Source organism: Petromyzon marinus, chromosome 9 (genome assembly GCF_048934315.1).
Source record: "Petromyzon marinus isolate PM22_M1 ecotype Great Lakes invasive population chromosome 9, UKy_Petmar_22M1.pri1.0, whole genome shotgun sequence".
NCBI lineage: Eukaryota > Metazoa > Chordata > Hyperoartia > Petromyzontiformes > Petromyzontidae > Petromyzon > Petromyzon marinus.
In genome coordinates this window covers 17,370,644-17,391,586 of record NC_133675.1, presented here as the reverse complement: position 1 = coordinate 17,391,586, position 20,943 = coordinate 17,370,644, and the positions used below count along the sequence as shown (strand labels likewise).

Genomic DNA, 20,943 nt, shown 5'->3' with positions numbered 1-20,943 from the left:
CACAACACTAACACAACACTCACAGACTCATACAACACTCACAGACTAACACAACACTCACACAACACTCACAGACTAACACAACACTCACAGACTCACACAACACTCACACAACACTCACAGACTAACACAACACTCACACAACACTCACACAACACTCACAGACTAACACAACACTCACAGACACTACATCACACAACACTCACAGACTCACACAACACTCACACAACACTCACAGACTCACACAACACTCACAGACTAACACAACACTCACAGACTCATACAACACTCACACCACTCACAGACTAACACAACACTCACAGACTAACACAACACTCAGACTAACACAACACTCACACAACACTCACAGACTCACACAACACTCACAGACTAACACAACACTCACAGACTCATACAACACTCACACCACTCACAGACTAACACAACACTCACACAACACTCACAGACTAACACAACACTCACACAACACTCACAGACTAACACAACACTCACAAAACACTCACAGACTCATACAACACTCACAGACTAACACAACACTCACACAACACTCACACAACACTCACAACACTCACACAACACTCACAGACTAACACAACACTCACACAACACTCACAGACTAACACAACACTCACAGACTCACACAACACTCACACAACACTCACAGACTAACACAACACTCACACAACACTCACACAACACTCACAGACTAACACAACACTCACAGACACAACATCACACAACACTCACAGACTCACACAACACTCACAGACTAACACAACACTCACAGACTAACACAACACTCACACAACACTCACAGACTAACACAACACTCACACAACACTCACAGACTAACACAACACTCACAAAACACTCACAGACTCATACAACACTCACAGACTAACACAACACTCACACAACACTCACACAACACTCACAGACTAACACAACACTCACAGACTAACACACCACTCACAAAACACTCACAGACTAACACAACACTCACACAACACTCACAGACTAACACAACACTCACAGACTCACACAACACTCACAGACTAACACAACACTCACAGACTAACACAACACTCACAGACACAACATCACACAACACTCACAGACTCACACAACACTCACAGACTAACACAACACTCACAGACTAACACAACACTCACACAACACTCACAGACTCACACAACACTCACAGACTAACACAACACTCACAGACTCATACAACACTCACACCACTCACAGACTAACACAACACTCACACAACACTCAGAGACTAACACAACACTCACACAACACTCACAGACTAAAACAACACTCACACAACACTCACAGACTCATACAACACTCACAGACTAACACAACACTCACACAACACTCACAGACTAACACAACACTCACAGACTAACACACCACTCACACAACACTCACAGACTAACACAACACTCACACAACACTCACAGACTAACACAACACTCACAGACTCACACAACACTCACACAACACTCACAGACTAACACAACACTCACACAACACTCACACAACACTCACAGACTAACACAACACTCACAGACACAACATCACACAACACTCACAGACTCACACAACACTCACAGACTAACACAACACTCACAGACTAACACAACACTCACACAACACTCACAGACTAACACAACACTCACACAACACTCACAGACTAACACAACACTCACAAAACACTCACAGACTCATACAACACTGACAGACTAACACAACACTCACACAACACTCACACAACACTCACAGACTAACACAACACTCACAGACACTACATCACACAACACTCACAGACTCACACAACACTCACACAACACTCACAGACTCACACAACACTCACAGACTAACACAACACTCACAGACTCATACAACACTCACACAACACTCACAGACTCACACAACACTCACAGACTAACACAACACTCACAGACTCATACAACACTCACACCACTCACAGACTAACACAACACTCACACAACACTCACAGACTAACACAACACTCACACAACACTCACAGACTAACACAACACTCACAAAACACTCACAGACTCATACAACACTCACAGACTAACACAACACTCACACAACACTCACACAACACTCACAGACTAACACAACACTCACAGACTAACACACCACTCACAAAACACTCACAGACTAACACAACACTCACACAACACTCACACAACACTCACAGACTAACACAACACTCACACAACACTCACAGACTAACACAACACTCACACAACACTCACACAACACTCACAGACTAACACAACACTCACACAACACTCACACAACACTCACAGACTAACACAACACTCACAGACACAACATCACACAACACTCACAGACTCACACAACACTCACAGACTAACACAACACTCACAGACTAACACAACACTCACACAACACTCACAGACTAACACAACACTCACACAACACTCACAGACTAACACAACACTCACAACACACTCACAGACTCATACAACACTCACAGACTAACACAACACTCACACAACACTCACACAACACTCACAGACTAACACAACACTCACAGACTAACACACCACTCACAAAACACTCACAGACTAACACAACACTCACACAACACTCACAGACTAACACAACACTCACAGACTCACACAACACTCACAGACTAACACAACACTCACAGACTCACACAACACTCACAGACTAACACAACACTCACAGACTAACACAACACTCACACAACACTCACAGACTCACACAACACTCACAGACTAACACAACACTCACAGACTCATACAACACTCACACCACTCACAGACTAACACAACACTCACACAACACTCACAGACTAACACAACACTCACACAACACTCACAGACTAAAACAACACTCACACAACACTCACAGACTCATACAACACTCACAGACTAACACAACACTCACACAACACTCACAGACTAACACAACACTCACAGACTAACACACCACTCACACAACACTCACAGACTAACACAACACTCACACAACACTCACAGACTAACACAACACTCACAGACTCACACAACACTCACACAACACTCACAGACTAACACAACACTCACACAACACTCACACAACACTCACAGACTAACACAACACTCACAGACACAACATCACACAACACTCACAGACTCACACAACACTCACAGACTAACACAACACTCACAGACTAACACAACACTCACACAACACTCACAGACTAACACAACACTCACACAACACTCACAGACTAACACAACACTCACAAAACACTCACAGACTCATACAACACTGACAGACTAACACAACACTCACACAACACTCACACAACACTCACAGACTAACACAACACTCACAGACTAACACACCACTCACAAAACACTCACAGACTAACACAACACTCACACAACACTCACAGACTAACACAACACTCACAGACTCACACAACACTCACAGACTAACACAACACTCACAGACTAACACAACACTCACAGACACAACATCACACAACACTCACAGACTCACACAACACTCACAGACTAACACAACACTCACAGACTAACACAACACTCACACAACACTCACAGACTCACACAACACTCACAGACTAACACAACACTCACAGACTCATACAACACTCACACCACTCACAGACTAACACAACACTCACACAACACTCACAGACTAACACAACACTCACACAACACTCACAGACTAAAACAACACTCACACAACACTCACAGACTCATACAACACTCACAGACTAACACAACACTCACACAACACTCACAGACTAACACAACACTCACAGACTAACACACCACTCACACAACACTCACAGACTAACACAACACTCACACAACACTCACACAACACTCACAGACTAACACAACACTCACAGACTAACACAACACTCACAAAACACTCACAGACTAACACATCACTCACAGACTCACACAACACTCACACAACACTCACATACTAACACAACACTCACAGACTCACACAACACTCACAGACTAACACAACACTCACAGACTAAAACAAAACTCACAGACTCACACAACACTCACACAACACTCACAGACTAACACAACACTCACAGACAAACACAACACTCACAGACTCATACAACACTCACAGACTAACACAACACTCACACAACACTCACAGACTAACACAACACTCACAGACTAACACACCGCTCACACAACACTCACAGACTAACACAACACTCACACAACACTCACACAACACTCACAGACTAACACAACACTCACAGACTAACACAACACTCACACAACACTCACTGACTAACACAACACTCACAGAGTTTAGTACCGCAGAGGTGGTTTTTCCAGTAAAAGGCCGTAGGATTTCAGACAGAAAACCAGCCAGTTTGTAGGTGGGGGAGTTGATAGTAGAGACGATGGAACGAAGGAGTGTATCTTCTTTTTGTATCTTTGGAAGGCCATATAATCTTGGTGGCCTGGCCGCAGAAGGTTTCAACGATAACTGTTTGGTTTGATCAATTAATGATGTTGAATCTGTGGTAGCAGCTACATTGGAGAAACCAAATGACATATCTCAGACCGCATCCGTGAACTTAAAGCAGACTTGAAACACGGTCGGACGAACGCCTCAGCCATGGAAGATCACTGTTATAGTTCAGTGGGCTCACATGACATTGACTTCTCCAAGACGGAGGTTCTCTGCAAGCCATCCGACCACCATGAGAGATTCGTTCATGAGGCCATCCACATATACAAACACAGAGACAATTTCAACCGAGAAGATGGATTCTGGCTTAGTAACCATTGGAAAAACGTTATAAACCATTTCGGTTCTTGATTTATTGTATTTTAAGGTGACTTTCAGACTGCAGTCCTTTCGCTGGCACTGCCTCTTAATACCTGTCACACGACGGTCAATGGTATGGTTTATAGCATGTATAATAATAAATAGTATAAGTGTAATGTTTAACATAATTCAAAAGGCATTATATAGTATCGTAATTGTATAGTGAATATACAGCAGTGTGGTATACAGTAGGGTTGGTAGAATAATATATAGTGTAATATTACAAGTCTAATATTTAATAGTCTAAAGTATAGGGCAGTGTATAGTAACGCATTATATAATTCAAGGGTGGGGTTTGTCTATGGCAGTGTATATTACGGTGTATAGTCGTGTAATGTAGAAAAAAGTTTAGTTGGAGACACATCAATATAATGCATAATGTTAGAGCTTACATTGGGCTGTGTATACGATATTATACAATGTAGTTTAGATTGGAAGGTATAACATTGTAATGTATAGTAGTCTAGTTTATAACATAGTTGTAACGCAACACAGGACAGAGCAGCGCATCGTGGCTGTTTCTCCTCCGTTCCGAGCATAGATGGACTCGTCCGTCTGAACAAAGCTCGTTGCTTTCCGTGGTGCTAACGTTGAAAAGAAAAAACCGCCAACTTTTGTTCGACATAGAATTGTAATGTATAACGACTTATTGTTAGTAGCTCAGCTGATTGGAGAGTATATTGAGTTTATTGATAACATTGATGGAGTTTATATTTTAGTTTATCAGTTTACTATATGGTTTTCATTATATAGTGTAGTGTATACCCAGTTACTTTATGTTAATAGGTCAACTTATTGAAGAATATATTGAGTACATTTATTATATTCATGTAGTTTATAATTTGTTCTTTCACATCGGCTTATTGTATGATAGTTGGGTAGTTGCAGTTCTTTAGCATCAATATACTAAATGCCTTTGTTGATATGTAAACTCTGACTTTAACATAGCTACTTCCGTGACCAGTTACATGCTCATCCCTCACATTAACATCATGCTAATCTCCCAGTTACATGCTAATATATGACTTTAACACCCTGCTAATCCAACACTTTAACACAGCTATTTCAATGCTAAATTCTTCTGTTGATATGTAAACTTCTTTGTCAAGGCGCTCTACTCCTCCCACCCAGCTTAAAAGATGCTGCGAAGCTTAGCAGTGTTCATTGAAGCGCTGTCGTCCCGACAGTTCTGTTCCTTCACCTGAAGAAGGCTACTTGTGTTGTGGCCGAAACGTCGTGAGAATTTGATTTTATTATGTTTTATTTTTATTATTTTATTTCCATTCTATGTGACTTTACTGAAAGAACCAAGAAGATGAATCCCTGCAGTCACGAAAGCTTTAAATCGAAATTCAGGGATAACTAAGCCTATCATACTACCGGATCAATAAAATTAGTACTCTACCAATTTGTGGTAAGTCATTTTATGGAAAGGCTGGTCCCCGCCATTGAAATGTGGAATTTTCACCACTGGCACCGGGCCACCAAGAGACAACTGCTGCCTTATTACTTAATAGCAAATGGTTCATGTGTAGGTATACAAGTGGCAATATAAGCAGTAGTGGCTGTGATGGATCCTGCAGGTAAGCTTGCCTCAACTCATTAAACAGCATGGTTTTTATGTAATAGATGTTTTTGTATCTAATTACAATTTCCGCATTTTAATAATCTGCCTTATTGCACCATATTTCAAAATGGATGTGAACTTTCACAGGCAATACATTTCATGCTTCGAAATTAATGTTTTGGTTTGGCCACGTAATGATCTGGCCAAATTTGTGTCATGAAACCGCGGCCACCAAACTTACAGGGTCCTGTCCTGAAGATACTTGACAGAGTTTCAAGCGAAACATAATGTACTGTATCTAATTGCAACATTTAATGATGAGAATTGTTCTTTAACTTAACCGCTGAACTCAAACAATATACTAACCGGGGCATTGAACTTTGTACATGTGACAATCTATTTTGTCTAGCCATTTTGGGTGGGGAAAGTTTTTATGACACATTTGACCAAATAATTACGTGGCTTAACTCAAAAATCAATTATGAATCTTAAAAAATAGTTTACATGCTGGTGAATATTTGAAAAAAATATATATTTTCCATGCGCGTAGAAGCGACATGTCTTGTGCCGTAAGCGCGGACTGTAGAGTGTGGATAACTGGCAATTCTGTTGTTGTGTACGGCAGCAATAGGTTCAGGAGCTAAATGCAAATATCGAGGTCTGATAGCTACGAGAAGGGTTCAGGAGAGAGTTTGTGCAATGTGAGCACAGGATGGTCTTTGCGCTGTGGTATTTGTAGATGAGGGCCTCTGCTCACCACAAGTGCTGGAGAACAAAGATGCAATGGACTCGGCACTGGGCCAGGCGAGGCCTGTGGGTCTGGCGGGGCACAGGAGAGAGGATCTGCACACGGTGGAGCTCGCAAGGGGCCCGCTCGGCTACGGTTTCACGGTGGTGGCGCGTGCCCCGTGCCTGGTGAACTGCGTGCTACCAGGAGGCCCTGCCGACGTGGCCGGCCTGCGTGCCGGAGACCAAATCGTGGCCATAAACGACAAAGATGTGTCCTGCGCCAGCCATCATGGTGTGGTCGCCCTTATTGGGCAATCCCTCCACACTCTGAAGTTAGTGATGGCACAAAATTGCAACAAACCATATGTTCTTTTAAACAATGAGGCATCCCCTTGCAAATACAGAGAATCCTTTGAATTGGATGGTGTAATTAAAGGTGCTCCAATATTTCACAAGATGGAAAACAACCATAGCTTAATGACAGACGAGCGCCTGCCTCCTCCTCACAGGGCCCAGTCGCTAGTTTATCCAATTGTAGCAGTCCCACACGCAGGTTCAGGTGATGGAGGCCGTGAGCTGCCATCTCGGTGGGAAGGGACCGATGACCCTGATGATTCACTGTCGGGGGATGTTGACCTCTTAACTGTTAAATTGATTGTGTGCTATTTGGGGTCAGTGGAGCTACCTTCGTTTGACATGGACGCAGAGGTGGAAGTGTTGTCCACCATACAGTCGTGTTTACAGCGCCTTCGCACCAAGCACAGGATCCATTCCCTTCTTCTCATGAAAATACTACAGGACTGCATTCAGTTGTACAATGAAGAACACGCTCTGATCGCCACGTATTCAGCGGATAAGCTGGCCTTCAGTGTCGTCTGTCCGTATGACAGAAATGTAGTTGGCATTGTGACCATAGCGCACGTAGACGACACTGCGGGTGAAGGTGGTGCACTGAGGATGTCTTGTCATGTGTTTTTTATTGATCCCACTCTGAGCGCACACAGCTGCCATGTTTCAGTTGCCCAGCAGTTTAGCTTCGAGTGCACACCTGACCCCGATACAAACGGCTGCCTGGAGTTTGGAGACTCGAGCCAGACACTACTACAGTTTGTGTCTGTGCTCTATCGTGAAATGGGAGAAGTAATTGAGAAGATCAGGGCAGTGGCATTTGCTGACGTGGGACACACAGAATTGGAAGCCAAGAGAAGCGTATACAGCCTGAACAGTGATAGTGGCATAGGAGGCTTTGGGATGGAGGTGAAGGACTTGCCGCTGGATGGGAATGGCGGCGCAGTGTCTACCAGAGAAACTCTGTTATTAGATGAGAGTGTGTCTCTTTACACATCAAGCATCTCAGTGGGCAGTAATTATAATCGGACTCCTGTCGGTGCGAGCTTCACTGCACTGATCAACAGCGATACTCAAGGGGCATCTCGACACAATGACGTTTACCTTGACAAACGACACAATACAGAGGATTGTTCTTGCAGCAAGGATGCTGGCGTAGCCGCGACTGGATCGCCATCCATCGCGGAGTACAATGATACCCAGGAGTACTGTGCTGGAGAACGAGCATTGTGCGTGGCGGCGGAAGTGAGCTGCGACCACGCTGTGTCAGCGAGTTTCCCACGCGACCTGCCGCCTCCCATGATGCACATTGAGATGAACAAGTATAAGAAACCCGTCGCTCCACAGCACAGCGCTCAGAGAAACAAGTACGACAGAAGCTCACTCACTCAACAGCTTTCTCAAACCAATGAGGATCTCACCCGGCCATCGCTCAGTCAACCAGAGGTACAATTCAGTGCGGTTTAATGTAACATAGCTTAATGTGGTGTGATATCAAAGCTTCTATTGAATACACACAGAAACTGTACGGCTGCTCCATAGGGAGCTGTATTAATGCCTATACAAACACGTTTTTATGAAAGTCGACACTCGCACAATCACGCAGATCAGCAGGGTGTCGCAGTGATGACACTCGTGGCTCACATCAGGAGCGCCTGGGTTTGATAAAAAAAAACGTACAATGTATCTTGTATTGGCCAAACATCCTAATGCTGAAAATGTACCTGCAAATTTCTCAATTGGGATAACTACAGGTGAAATCACCAATTTTATTTTGCTAATTAGGTAACGTGGCATTAAAGATGCTGTGACGTCATTCACAAGAGTTGGCCATTGTGTGCGAGCATAACAGTCCAAAAATGAAAAATTACCCCTAAATTGGATTACGCACAGCAGCAACATCGCCTCCCGACTGCGAACATTTGGCAAGACCCTCCTGAAAGTAAGTTGAGATGTGGCTCCACTATGATGCATCGTGCGGTATAAGGTCCACAGTCGTATTGTCTGTTTTGTAAAATATAGTTGTAATGTAATTATTGTGCTCATTTTATTAATAAAATATTTATTTTGCCGACAAAATATTTGTGAACGAACACAAATAGAGAGTACCAATGAATCGGTGCTTTACAAAACGTTTCCTGGAAGCCGAGTGGAGAACGTTAGATCACGGAGGCATCCAAGGACACACGTTCGCCGAAATACGTACAACAAATACATATATGGCTTTAGAATTGCTCATGCACACATGCCAATTATATTTATTGCAGTGGTGGGGGAGGAGCATCTTACATTTCTTCGTGTTGAAACGTACATCTCGAATTTTCTACACATGATTAGCATTTAATTTTACCACAAACCGCTTCATTAGTGTGCACACAGTATTCTGCGTGGAGTATTTGTGGATTACATTTATTTCAGTAGCCTGTCTGGCTTACTTGAGACCTGCCAGCTTGAAGAGGTTTTAATGTGTGTTTGTCACTGTGTAATGTGATGAAGCAGAGCGTGAAACTAAAATATGGTGTTAGCTGAAACTCCAGCGAGCGTGAGCGATAACTTGTTTATTCACGCTCATGTTTAATCGGTGCGGTGTGTTTCCATGCAGGACTTGGAGTCATCTGGGAGGCTCACAGATTCCATCAGTCGAGCGCTCACAAGAACAGGCCACAACGGTCCCAGGTTCACACAATCGGCTGACGCACTGGATGTGAGTGTTGGTTGATCTTCACTTCCACCGCATGGTCACTGCCTCGCATCACAACTTCTGGGCATCTACCCTGAGCCTGTCACTATGACTGTGCCCTTCTCTTGGGATCAGCGCAGGGTGCGGCGTGTGGGTCTCGGTGCAGGATGTGGGTGGCTATGCGGGGCACATTCCCCTCTGTGTGTGTGTGATGCCGGCTTGCCTGTTGCCCTTACCCCACACAGACACCCATGGCAAATAAGGAGATCCCGCCGGCCTCTGTGTGGTGCTCGTCAGCTCTGCGCGAGTATTTATATCCCGATTGTGTCATCGGGGTCATGCAGCATGGCATCCACCTGCAACCCTTCAATCAGCGGTGTGCATTGTTATTGCACTGGCTAGCACTGTCGTGTGCTTAGTAGTACAATTCACGTGGGCTGTGTCCGTATTCACAGTCATGCTTTCCCCTTCAATAAATATGTATAATTCTAGATGATTCAGCTACACATCAGGTTGCCATGTGTGACGTCGAACGACCCTGCCGGTGAACACCATAAGAAGGAGAGAGGCAAAATCATGTTATTATTATAGCCTCATTGACTCTCAGGACTCTGTTTCAGGAGGGTCCTGCCAATTGTTTTTCAGTAGAGGGTGATATTCCAACAATGTAATGCCAATTGAGAAAAACATTTTCAGCTTTGGGAAGCTTGGCCAATACCAGTTACATTGTGTGTGGTTTTGCACGAGCATGGAGGATATGGTGGGCGGCATGCTCGTGCCGAATATAACCAACACACGTGTGGGAGTCATCGCTTGTAGGTGTGGGTGCTGTGCCCCAGGCAAGGGCTGTTGCCACCTGTAATCCCGAGGAGCACTTAACCGTGATGGTTACTGGTCCTGTGAACTTCACTCATTGATTGCTCCACCCATGTTGAGGACTCGGTCTATCAACCAGACTGTTTCATTTCATCCAAACTGTGTTCAACCATCTTCTTTGGTTATTTCGGTAAAGTCACGTAGAATGAGAATAAAATAATAAATTGATAAAATAAAATAACACAATAATATTCTCACGACGTTTCAGCCACAACACAAGCGGCCTTCATCAGGTGAAGGGGACGAGACTGTCTGGAGGACAGCGCTGGAGTCAGAAAGCCACGCTGAGATCACGACCTTTAAGCTGTGTGAGAAGAAACAAAGCGCCTTGACAAAGGAATTAGCATATAATTTAGCATTGAAATGGCTGAGTGATTAGCTTGTGACTGGTCACAGAAAAGGCTATGTTAAAGTTAAAGCATACACATCCGCAAAGGCACCCCTTGACAAAGGAATTAGCATAGAATTTAGCATTGAAATAGCTAAGTTAAAGTATACACATCCGCAGAGGCACTCCTTGACAAAGGAATTAGCATAGAATTTAGCATTGAAATAGCTGAGTGATTAGCTTGTAACTGGTCACAGAAATAGCTATGTTAAAGTCAGAGTATATACATTCACCGAGGCACCTAGTACAAATCAAACAGGAGAATTTAGCATTGAAATAACTAGGCGAATTTAGCACTGAAATAACTGAGTGATTAGCTTGTGACTGGTCACAGAAATGGCTATGTTGAAGTTAAGGCCTACACATCTGAACTATTCACAGTAACTGGGTATACAATACAATATATAATGAATACTATATAGTGAACCAATAAAAAATACTAAAATATAAATTACCTCAATGTTATCAATAAACTCTATATTCTCGAATCAGCTAAGCTACCAACAATAAGTCGTTATATATCACAATGCTATATGGCGAAAAATGGGTGGATTCTTACCCTCAACTTTAGCAACACGGATAGCTACGGGTCCCGTTCAGACGGACGAGTTTATCCATGGTCAGAACAGAGGAGGGGGAGAGAGACAGCTGCGAGGCGCTGTTATACTCCATGTTGTAAACCATACCATTAACCGTGGTGTGAGAGGTATTAAGAGTCAATGCCAGCGAAAGAGCTGCGTTCTGAAGGTCATCGTAAAATACAATTAATTAAGAACGGAAATGGTTTAAAACATCTTTCCAATGGTTACTAAGCCAGAATCCATCTTCTCGGTTGAAATTGTCTCTGTGCTTGTATATGTGAATGGCCTCATGAACGAATCTCTCATGGTAGCCGGTTGGTTTGCAAAAAACCTCCGTCTTGGAGAAGTCAATGTCATGTGAGCCCACTGAATTATAACAGTGATCTGCCACGGCAGAGGAGTTTGTTCTACCGTGTTTCAAGTCTGCTTTATGTTCGCGGATGCGGTCCGAGATATGTCGTTTGGTTTCTCCAATGTAGCTACTACCACAGAGGCACTTTAGTTTGTAAACGCCCGGGTACTGTATGTCTGGAACAGCATCTTTTACAGATGGAACTAGATCACGGATTTTATGTACTGTGTTGAATCGGACCTGGATCTTGTGTTTATTCAGGATTTTGGAGATCTTTTTAATGACCCCTGCAATGTAGGGTAAGGTGATGGTTTTGAGTGGCTCCACAAGAGGATCCTTCTTCATGACTGGAGTGATGGCTTTGCGGATTGTGTAGTCGGAGTAGCCATTAGCCCTGAGAGCCTGGTGTACGTGCTTGAGTTCACTGGTAATGTGTTCCTGGTCGGAAATGCATTGGGCTCTGGTATAGAGTCTTGATGAGGGAGTTCTTCTGGGATGGATGGTGGTGGGAATCCGGTTTCAAGTAATCATCTGTATGGGTAGCTTTCCTGTAGACAGAGTGGCTCATTGAACCATCATGTCTCCTTTTAATTAAGACATCCAAAAAGGGTAGTTTGCCATCTTTTTCGACCTCCATGGTAAATCTGATGGCTGGGTGTATGGAATTGATGTGGTCGCGGAATTGGTCTAGAGCAGGCTGGCCATGTGGCCAGATGACAAAGGTGTCATCAACGTACCTCTTCCATAAGGTCGGGCGTAGAGTGGCAGTCTGGATGGCGTCAGTTTCAAATTTTTCCATGAATACGTTGGCTACAACTGGAGATAGGGGGGAGCCCATTGGGGTGCCCTCAGTTTGTTTGTAGAAAGTTCCATTCCAGGTGAAGTATGTGTTGGTTAAGCAATGTCTCACCAGGGGGGGTACATCAGTGTGCAGTCCTTGATGAACCAGGTCTTCAATGATAGCGATGGTGTCAGGTACCGGGACTTTGGTGAACAAGGACACCACATCAAAACTGACAAGCAGGTCGTCTGGGGACAGGGAAATGCCTTTGATTGTCGATACAAGGTGAGTAGAATTTAGTACCGCAGAGGTGGTTTTTCCAGTGAAAGGTCGCAGTATATCAGCAAGAAAACGTGCCAGTTTATAGGTGGGGGAGTTGATAGTAGTGTGTTCAACCACCACACTGCACACACAACAACACGCTCACCTTCCCACTCACCGACTCACTCATTCATCCAATCACTCTCTCACCCGATAAATCACCCACTCGCTCGCTCACTCACTCACCAGACTGCAGGTCACCTCATTTCTAATTCCGATTCGTCCCTTGCACTGCTCCACTTTGGGTGTCCCTCCCACCGTCTCTTTTCCCAAGCTCTTCTAATAGCCTTACACTCTTACCTATTTCAACTTTGATGGTGCTGTTTGTTGCTGACCGCTTGATATTTTGGATCTGTTTCGAACGCTTGCTCACGACGAGCGATGCTGGGAGTTGCCTATTCTCATTGTCACCCACTGCCAAATTTTGTTCAAGTTTACACCTAGAAACGCATCGTCATCCAAATACTCACGAAAAATATAGTCTTGATTTGAAGCTTTCGTGACTGCAGGAATTACTCTTTGGTTCTTTCGGTAAAGTCACGTAGAAAGAAAATAAATTAAATAATAGAATACGACGTTTTGATTGCAAGACAAGCAACCGTCATCAGGTAGGAATGAATGAGAAAACAAACCTAGGAAACTTAGAGATATAATGCAATACAACACAGAGAGTCGGCTAACACAACAGTCACCACCCTACCTGATTTATTACGTTCTTCCAAAGATTGCTAAATTTGAGAGAGACAAAACACAGACACGGAGACACCCTCTCTGTGTGTGTCACTATCTGCTTGTGTGTATATCTATGTCTGTGTTTTGTGTCTCTCTCAAATTTAGCAATCCTTGGAAGAACGTAATCAACCAGGTAAGGTGTTGACTGTTGAGTTAGCCAACTCTCTGTGTTGTACTGCATTATATTTCTAAGTTTACTAGGTTTGTTTTCTCATTCATTCTTACCTGATGACGGTTGCTTGTCTTGCAATCGGAACGTCGTAATCTATTATTATTTAATTTATTTTCTTTCTACGTGACTTTACCGAAAGAACCAAAGAGTAATTATAGTCTTGTTTAATTTTATTCCAGATTCTTCAGAGTCAGAAACTAAATCAATGGTATGAATCATAATTAACAACAAGTATGTAGGCTTGTGTCACGTGTCATTTTGAATATTCGTACACAAAATAAATACATCAAAGTTTAACATCGGTCAAGAAATATGTACAATTAGTATGTAGTGTATGTACTCCAAGCTTATAGGGTGCCACGGTATGATGTAACGCATTAGCGAGTGGCAGTAGCTCTTTGGACTGTGTGTAAATAAGCTGTCTGTTTGTGTTCCCCAGGGCACTGTGGCATCAGATGGAGGTAAGTTCTGCGTTCTGTCCGTACTTTAACTTTCATAACTTCCTTGTTTTGTGATGGCATTATGGCGATATAAGGTTGGGGATGTCGCGAGGGTGATGGTGACAATGTGGAGGATGGCGTGTGAAATTAGGAGACGACACCGTGTGTGAGAGGATATGATGTGCGGCTGTCAGACCACGGTGTTTGCGGTGTTACGCGGGCACGGAGCGGTGAGGGAGAAGGATCCTAGGGAAGCAGTGGCTGAAGAGCGAGCGAGTGGTGGAAACCCAGAGCGCCGCTCGCCGGGGCCCTTTGATTGTCTGGCCGCGTGCATTTTGGGCTCCCGGGTGCAAGCAAGGCGACGTGCGTGCGGTCCACGAGCGTGCGCCGTTACGGGACCAGGGACAGCGGCTCGGGGAGCCGCCGACGTCGAGGGACCTCAGCCGGCTGAGACACAGACAGAGCAGGAGCAGGGAGCGTGGAACACCAGACGACGTGCGGGGACAGGGAGAGCAGCACGCGGGGCGTGGGTTGGGAGAGCGAGAGCCGGGCCGAGAGAGGGGGTGATGGCGGCGGGGTGTCGCTTCATGTAATCGTGTCTCTATTGCTTTCCTTATTCGTTTTTGCCTCTATTTTACTCTGTTCTGTCTCTCTTACTCTATGTCACCATTATCTAACATCCAATTGCTAAATTTGGTTATTGTTCTCCAACTTTGCAGTGAGCTGATGTGATAATAATCAACATGTTAAAAACTCGTGCACATGACAATTTAATTCGGTTGGCTGTGTCAGGTAGTGTATGGTTACACGACAAAAAATTGATCAGATGCATTACATGGGCTGACCCATAAAAAAAAATGTATCTGTCATAAATTTACACGGTTGTATGTAAAGTTTCAAATTGTATTTCGATGACTGCCACTAAAAAACTAAATTAAACTAAACTATTTTATTTTACTAGGTAAGGCCCACTCAGCTATATAGATATTTTTCAGAAGCGGCCTGGCCACAAATGATAGCTCAACGAAGTGGCTTATCATGCGGATATTTATAGCAGCCAAATACTCTAAATGCAGAAACATTCACGCAACCACGGGAAAAACACGCAAACTCCAAATATACAGGCATCGTCAGGGTTGGGATCGAGCCCACGACCTCCTGTATACCAGACAAGGTAGTTAACATGGCACCCCACTATTGATGGCGTGGGGTGATGTGAATGTTGTAAGATATATTTTCATTCCATTGTTTGTGCATAATTGTCAAATGTGTTTTGAGCACACAATATTTAGTTTAATCCCAGGCACGGCATGCATCAGCCTTAGTTCTGTTAGCGCGTGACGGTTGATTCAACAGCAGCAGCGGCAGCAGCGGCAGTGGGTGCGCTGCTGCTGCTTTTGAGAGATTGGCCAGCGCTCTCAGAGCCTCCCTTGTGAAGTCCTCTTCAACATCCTTTACATCTTAAATATAAAGATGGTTTTGCATCATGTGGGTTGTCATTACAAAATTCGTAAGTTGTGGTTGAGGTTATGTGTCTGGCAAATTAGGATACTTACACGAAATGCGGTTTCATTGCTTTTAATATATAATGCATAGCACGTGCATAATTTACGTTGTGTCAGCACGTTGCTTAGGGACGCGCTTTAGAGGGATGGTCTCGGCCGTTGGATTAGTCGTTGACCAAATAAAGCACGCGATTATGATTTTGTCTTAAAGCAATGGATCAGTTTTAGTGTAAGATGTCACTTTAAGGCTGGTGCAGTGTATATTGAGTGAGGTGCAGTCCCTGGTAGGTTCGTCCACGTTTGAGCGGAGTGCGTAGGGACATAGTCGCGCCGTAGTCGTCTCTGCGTGTGCGCGGTGCGAAGTCTGCGTTGCTCCAGCGCCGGCTCGGCTGGTGGCGGTGGCACTCACCGTCCCGGGGACGATGTGTCCGGTGCCGGAGCCGTCATGGGGATGACCCCGCGGCGGGCCGGCGGTCTCGCCAACTCACTCTAGATCTAAGCCACCAGGAATCACGTTCACTTCTCCCTCATCATGCGTGCAGGATAATGGAATGCGGTAAGACATTTTAATGTTGTGCTATTACAATTAATGCATCTCGTGGTATAATATATGTGGTATAATATATGTGGTGATCTCCTGGCTGTTTTCACTTTATTTTCTAAACGTATTTACAAGCTCTCATTCCAAAATGATTAACAAATAACAAAACAGAGTAAATTACATGCAGATCATAACACTGATTCGAAGGACCCTATCCTGAATTCACTGGCAATTATATTTCAGTTCCAACATAACAAATTCCATTGCTTTAACTCTGTTTCGATGTGGTAAACTCCTCTCCATTTCTAGAACTATCTGTGCCTGTCCACTCACTCAGCCTGGGTGAACACCGCTGCAGAACCCCCCCCGCCCCCTGCTCTAACCGGCCGCTACCGCCAGGGCCTCTTTCCCCCTCGCTGCCCGCCACCGCTGTCACCCCCCCCGTCGGCCCGGCTCTCGCTCTCCCGTCCCGCGCGCTGCTCTCCGTCCCTGCACGTCTGGTGTTCCGTGCTCCCTGCCCCTGCTCTGTCTGCGTCTCGGCCGACCAACATCCCTCGGCGTTGGCCACTCCCCGAGTCGCTGCCGTCCCCGGTTCCGTAACGTCGCACGCTCGCGAACCGCGCGCACGCCGCCTTACTTGCCCCCGCGAGCCCAAAACGCACGCGGCCCAACAGTGTGCAGACCTGGCGAGCGGCCCTCTGGGTTGCCGCCACTCACTCGCTCTGCAGCCACTGCTTCCCTAGGATCCCGCTCCATCACCATCGCAGTGCCTCTGGATACTAGGCACTAACGAAGCCGCTTTGGTTTAGGGTTGGCTGCGGAGTTTCTGTGATCGCGCGCCCGCGTTACACCACAAACACCGCAGTTTCAGAGCCGCGCATCATCCCCTTCACACGCGATGTCGTCTGCCTTAGCGGGTGCGTGCCTAATTTCACACGCCATCCTCCACATCGTCACCATCACCCTGACTACATCCCCAACCTTATTCTGCGATAAACCCCTCACAACACACGTCTGGTAACTGGTATTTGTACCAACTTTACCATTTATGTGTTGGTGCTGAACAATCGTAATTCTTTTTTGTCTTTTGCTTTTCAAAGTCTTGTTTTCTTCACCTCTGGAAGCCGGTCTTTTGCGGTTCACAACTACTGTTGAGTTGCATTGCTCCCATGCAGTGCTCTCAGCACCAGGAAATCACTTTGTCTATTCTAGTTTTTGAAACTCTAAAGACACGTCTCTTTTTTCTAGTATTTAGCTATGTTTCCACTTTCACACTGTCTTGCATGGGTTTCCTTGTGGGATGTGGAGCTGGATTTTGTTGATTGTGTTGGACAGAGTTAGATCGGGGAGAACTGAACTCCAGCAGCAGTCAGCAGAGTGTGAGCAGCAACGCGAGCCTGCCGTCGGCGCTCAGCGTGCGGCGCCAGCAGCAGCTCTCCTACGAGGGCCGTGTGGCCAGCTGGGCCCTCTCCTTCGAACGCCTTCTGCACGACCCCCTGGGCCTCCGGTACTTCACGGTGAGTGCACGGCCCCGCCAGGCCTCACGCCGGCAAGGCGCCCGTGCAGTAGAACGTCACACGGCACCCGTGGTGTGCGCGACCGTAGTTTGCAGCCATCAGAGCTACACACGCTGGGTGGCAGGTTGGCGCAGTCATAAGCCTGTGCCTCACTGCAAAAAAAGGCCTGTGTTCGATTCCCAACTCGGGCGCTGCCTTTCCTCCCATAGCTGAAAACAAAAGTACAATGTACCTAGTATTGGCCAAACATCCCAATGCTGAAAAATTACCCGCAAATTACTCAATTGGGATCACACATACCGATTTTTCCCCCCGACTGCAAAAACTTGAAAATTAGTCTTGAGACACGGTGAGGTTTTCCTGGCTTAATAATAATATTGATAATGAATACAACACGTACTGTATGTACTTGAGTTATAGATTAATGGTATTTATGTTGTTGCACATTGCAAGTATTGGGATTCATCTGTGAAGTAAGTTGTGTTTATTCAATGAAGCAGCTTCCCCTTTGATTGAACAGGAGTTCCTGAAGAAGGAGTTCAGTGAGGAGAACATCCTGTTCTGGCTCGCATGCGAGCAGTTCAAGCAGACTGCCTATCACGACAAACACACCGTGAGTATCACTCTCACAGCACTGCCATACACAGTGAGTGTCACTCTTACAATCACTGTCATTCTCACAACACTGCAGTGCTCTTAGCAGACTTGTTTTGTCTTCAAATAAATGTATTCAAATTAAAAAGAGACGCATGTTTTTATATTCTTCGTGAATGCCTTGGCCTAACGTAATTAGGGGCATTGTATAGGTAGTACAACACAAGTTACAGGACGATTAGCAGCTGTATATGAAAGTGATCACTTAGCATGTCAGTTTGTTGAATTTGTGGAAGAGTTGTTGGCTTTGTTGGCATTCGCGTCGCTTTTTCACAGCTGCGGGAGAAGGCGAGAGAGATCTTTCACGCGTTCCTTTCACGCCGCGCGCCCAACCCCGTCAACATCGACAGCCACGGGCAGCTTTGCGAGCGCATGTTGCAGGACCCTCACGCCCACATGTTCCTGGAACAGCAGCAGCAGGTACGAGTGTCGTCGCCCGCCTCTCTGCCGTCGTCCTGGACGCGATCGTGACATAGACGCCACGCGAATTGTCACCGCTTCGCGTCGCAGAATACGTGCGACGAGGGGAGCCTGCCATGAGGCTGCTATGCTACCAGGTGACCGGGCTCGTGTTCGTTTCCACAATTTTAGTCCAACTCCGCTCGTTCACGAATTCTCTCGTCCACGACCCCCATCCCTTCACGGCGCTGTGGCGCGTGGCTGCCGCGGTGACGTATGCAGATTTTCAGCCTCATGAAGTTTGACAGCTATGCACGCTTCCTCAAGTCGGCTCTCTACCAGCACTGCCTTCTGGCGGAGGTCGGGGGACATCCCCTGCCTTCCCTTGCGTCCCCCGCTGTGAGCCCGCCAGCTTCACAGCTCACTGCCAACCAAGCTTCGGCTGCCATTCCGGACCAGGTGACCAGACATTGCGTTCGGTCTCAGTGGCGTTTGCACCGGCCTTGGGACCAAATACGACATTGGCTTTGAACAGGGCAACTGTGAACAAGCACGATACAACTGTCATGATAGAGACGGAATCATTAAACCAGTGGAGGAATTGAACTCGGTTCTCCGTACGTAAGTAATCAAAAAGGTACAGTGGAACTTATGTCAAAATGTCCCAACGTAACAGCACCCATCTGAAAAGGAGTCTTCAGACTCAATGCGTCTTTTCTGGGTAAATAAGCAAATATCATCATTGTTATTATACCGATTCAAAATTAATCCCGATATTGTGTTTACAAATGTGCATGCAACAAAGCAGAGATGGAAAGTGCAACGGTGAGAGCTGTTGTGAGCATGTGTAGGCCGGGACCGATGAAGACTGGTGCCGTGTGGTATTGCCCGATGGGCACAGCGCCACTCTGCACGTGAGGCCACGCCTCTCCATCCGGGAGCTTCTGCGGCCGCTCTGCGAGCAGAGGGGTCTCCCGCTCGCGGCCACAGACGTCTTCCTGCTCGGCGGAGAGAAGGTGTTTCACTTCACCTGGGTTCAGGCGTTGGTATGGCCCCAGTGCCACGCTGCTTCGGCACATGTTACTCTGCGCACGGCGTAGTTGGCTGCTGTCAAGGAAATTCTAGTGTACGCTAGGCTATAGGCAAGGCTACATACACGCGTAGCTGCCCTATGTGCATACTACCCTGCGGAGATCGACCGCCGGGTTCGTATACACGTGCGTCCGGACAATAATCGCTTGACTTTTCATCTCCCTAGCCCTTGGTCATGGAGCAAGAAAGTTCTTCCCTGGCGATGCGCGAAATCCGACTGGAGCCCAGGACGTTGTTCAGGCAAGTTCTCGCACACAAGACGACTGGATTTTGCAGTCGGGGATGATATTGCTTTGTGTAATCCCAATTCATTAGCTTGCAGTGAAGCTTTTC

At 45.7% G+C, this 20,943-nt stretch overlaps 1 protein-coding gene across 3 annotated transcripts in view; it reads left to right on the top strand.

Moving 5' to 3' along the window:
- RGS12 (regulator of G protein signaling 12) overlaps positions 1-20,943 on the top strand; it is a 30,109-nt gene that overhangs the window by 2,251 nt on the left and 6,915 nt on the right. For all 3 annotated transcript variants that reach the window (XM_032950203.2, XM_076065974.1, XM_076065975.1), the window contains exons 2-10: positions 7,242-9,025; positions 10,182-10,283; positions 14,902-14,923; positions 18,284-18,465; positions 18,986-19,078; positions 19,396-19,539; positions 19,801-19,977; positions 20,370-20,534; positions 20,777-20,850. In XM_032950203.2, coding sequence (XP_032806094.1) covers positions 7,242-9,025; positions 10,182-10,283; positions 14,902-14,923; positions 18,284-18,465; positions 18,986-19,078; positions 19,396-19,539; positions 19,801-19,977; positions 20,370-20,534; positions 20,777-20,850 — 2,743 coding nt within the window. The remainder of the gene's footprint in view (positions 1-7,241; positions 9,026-10,181; positions 10,284-14,901; positions 14,924-18,283; positions 18,466-18,985; positions 19,079-19,395; positions 19,540-19,800; positions 19,978-20,369; positions 20,535-20,776; positions 20,851-20,943) is intronic.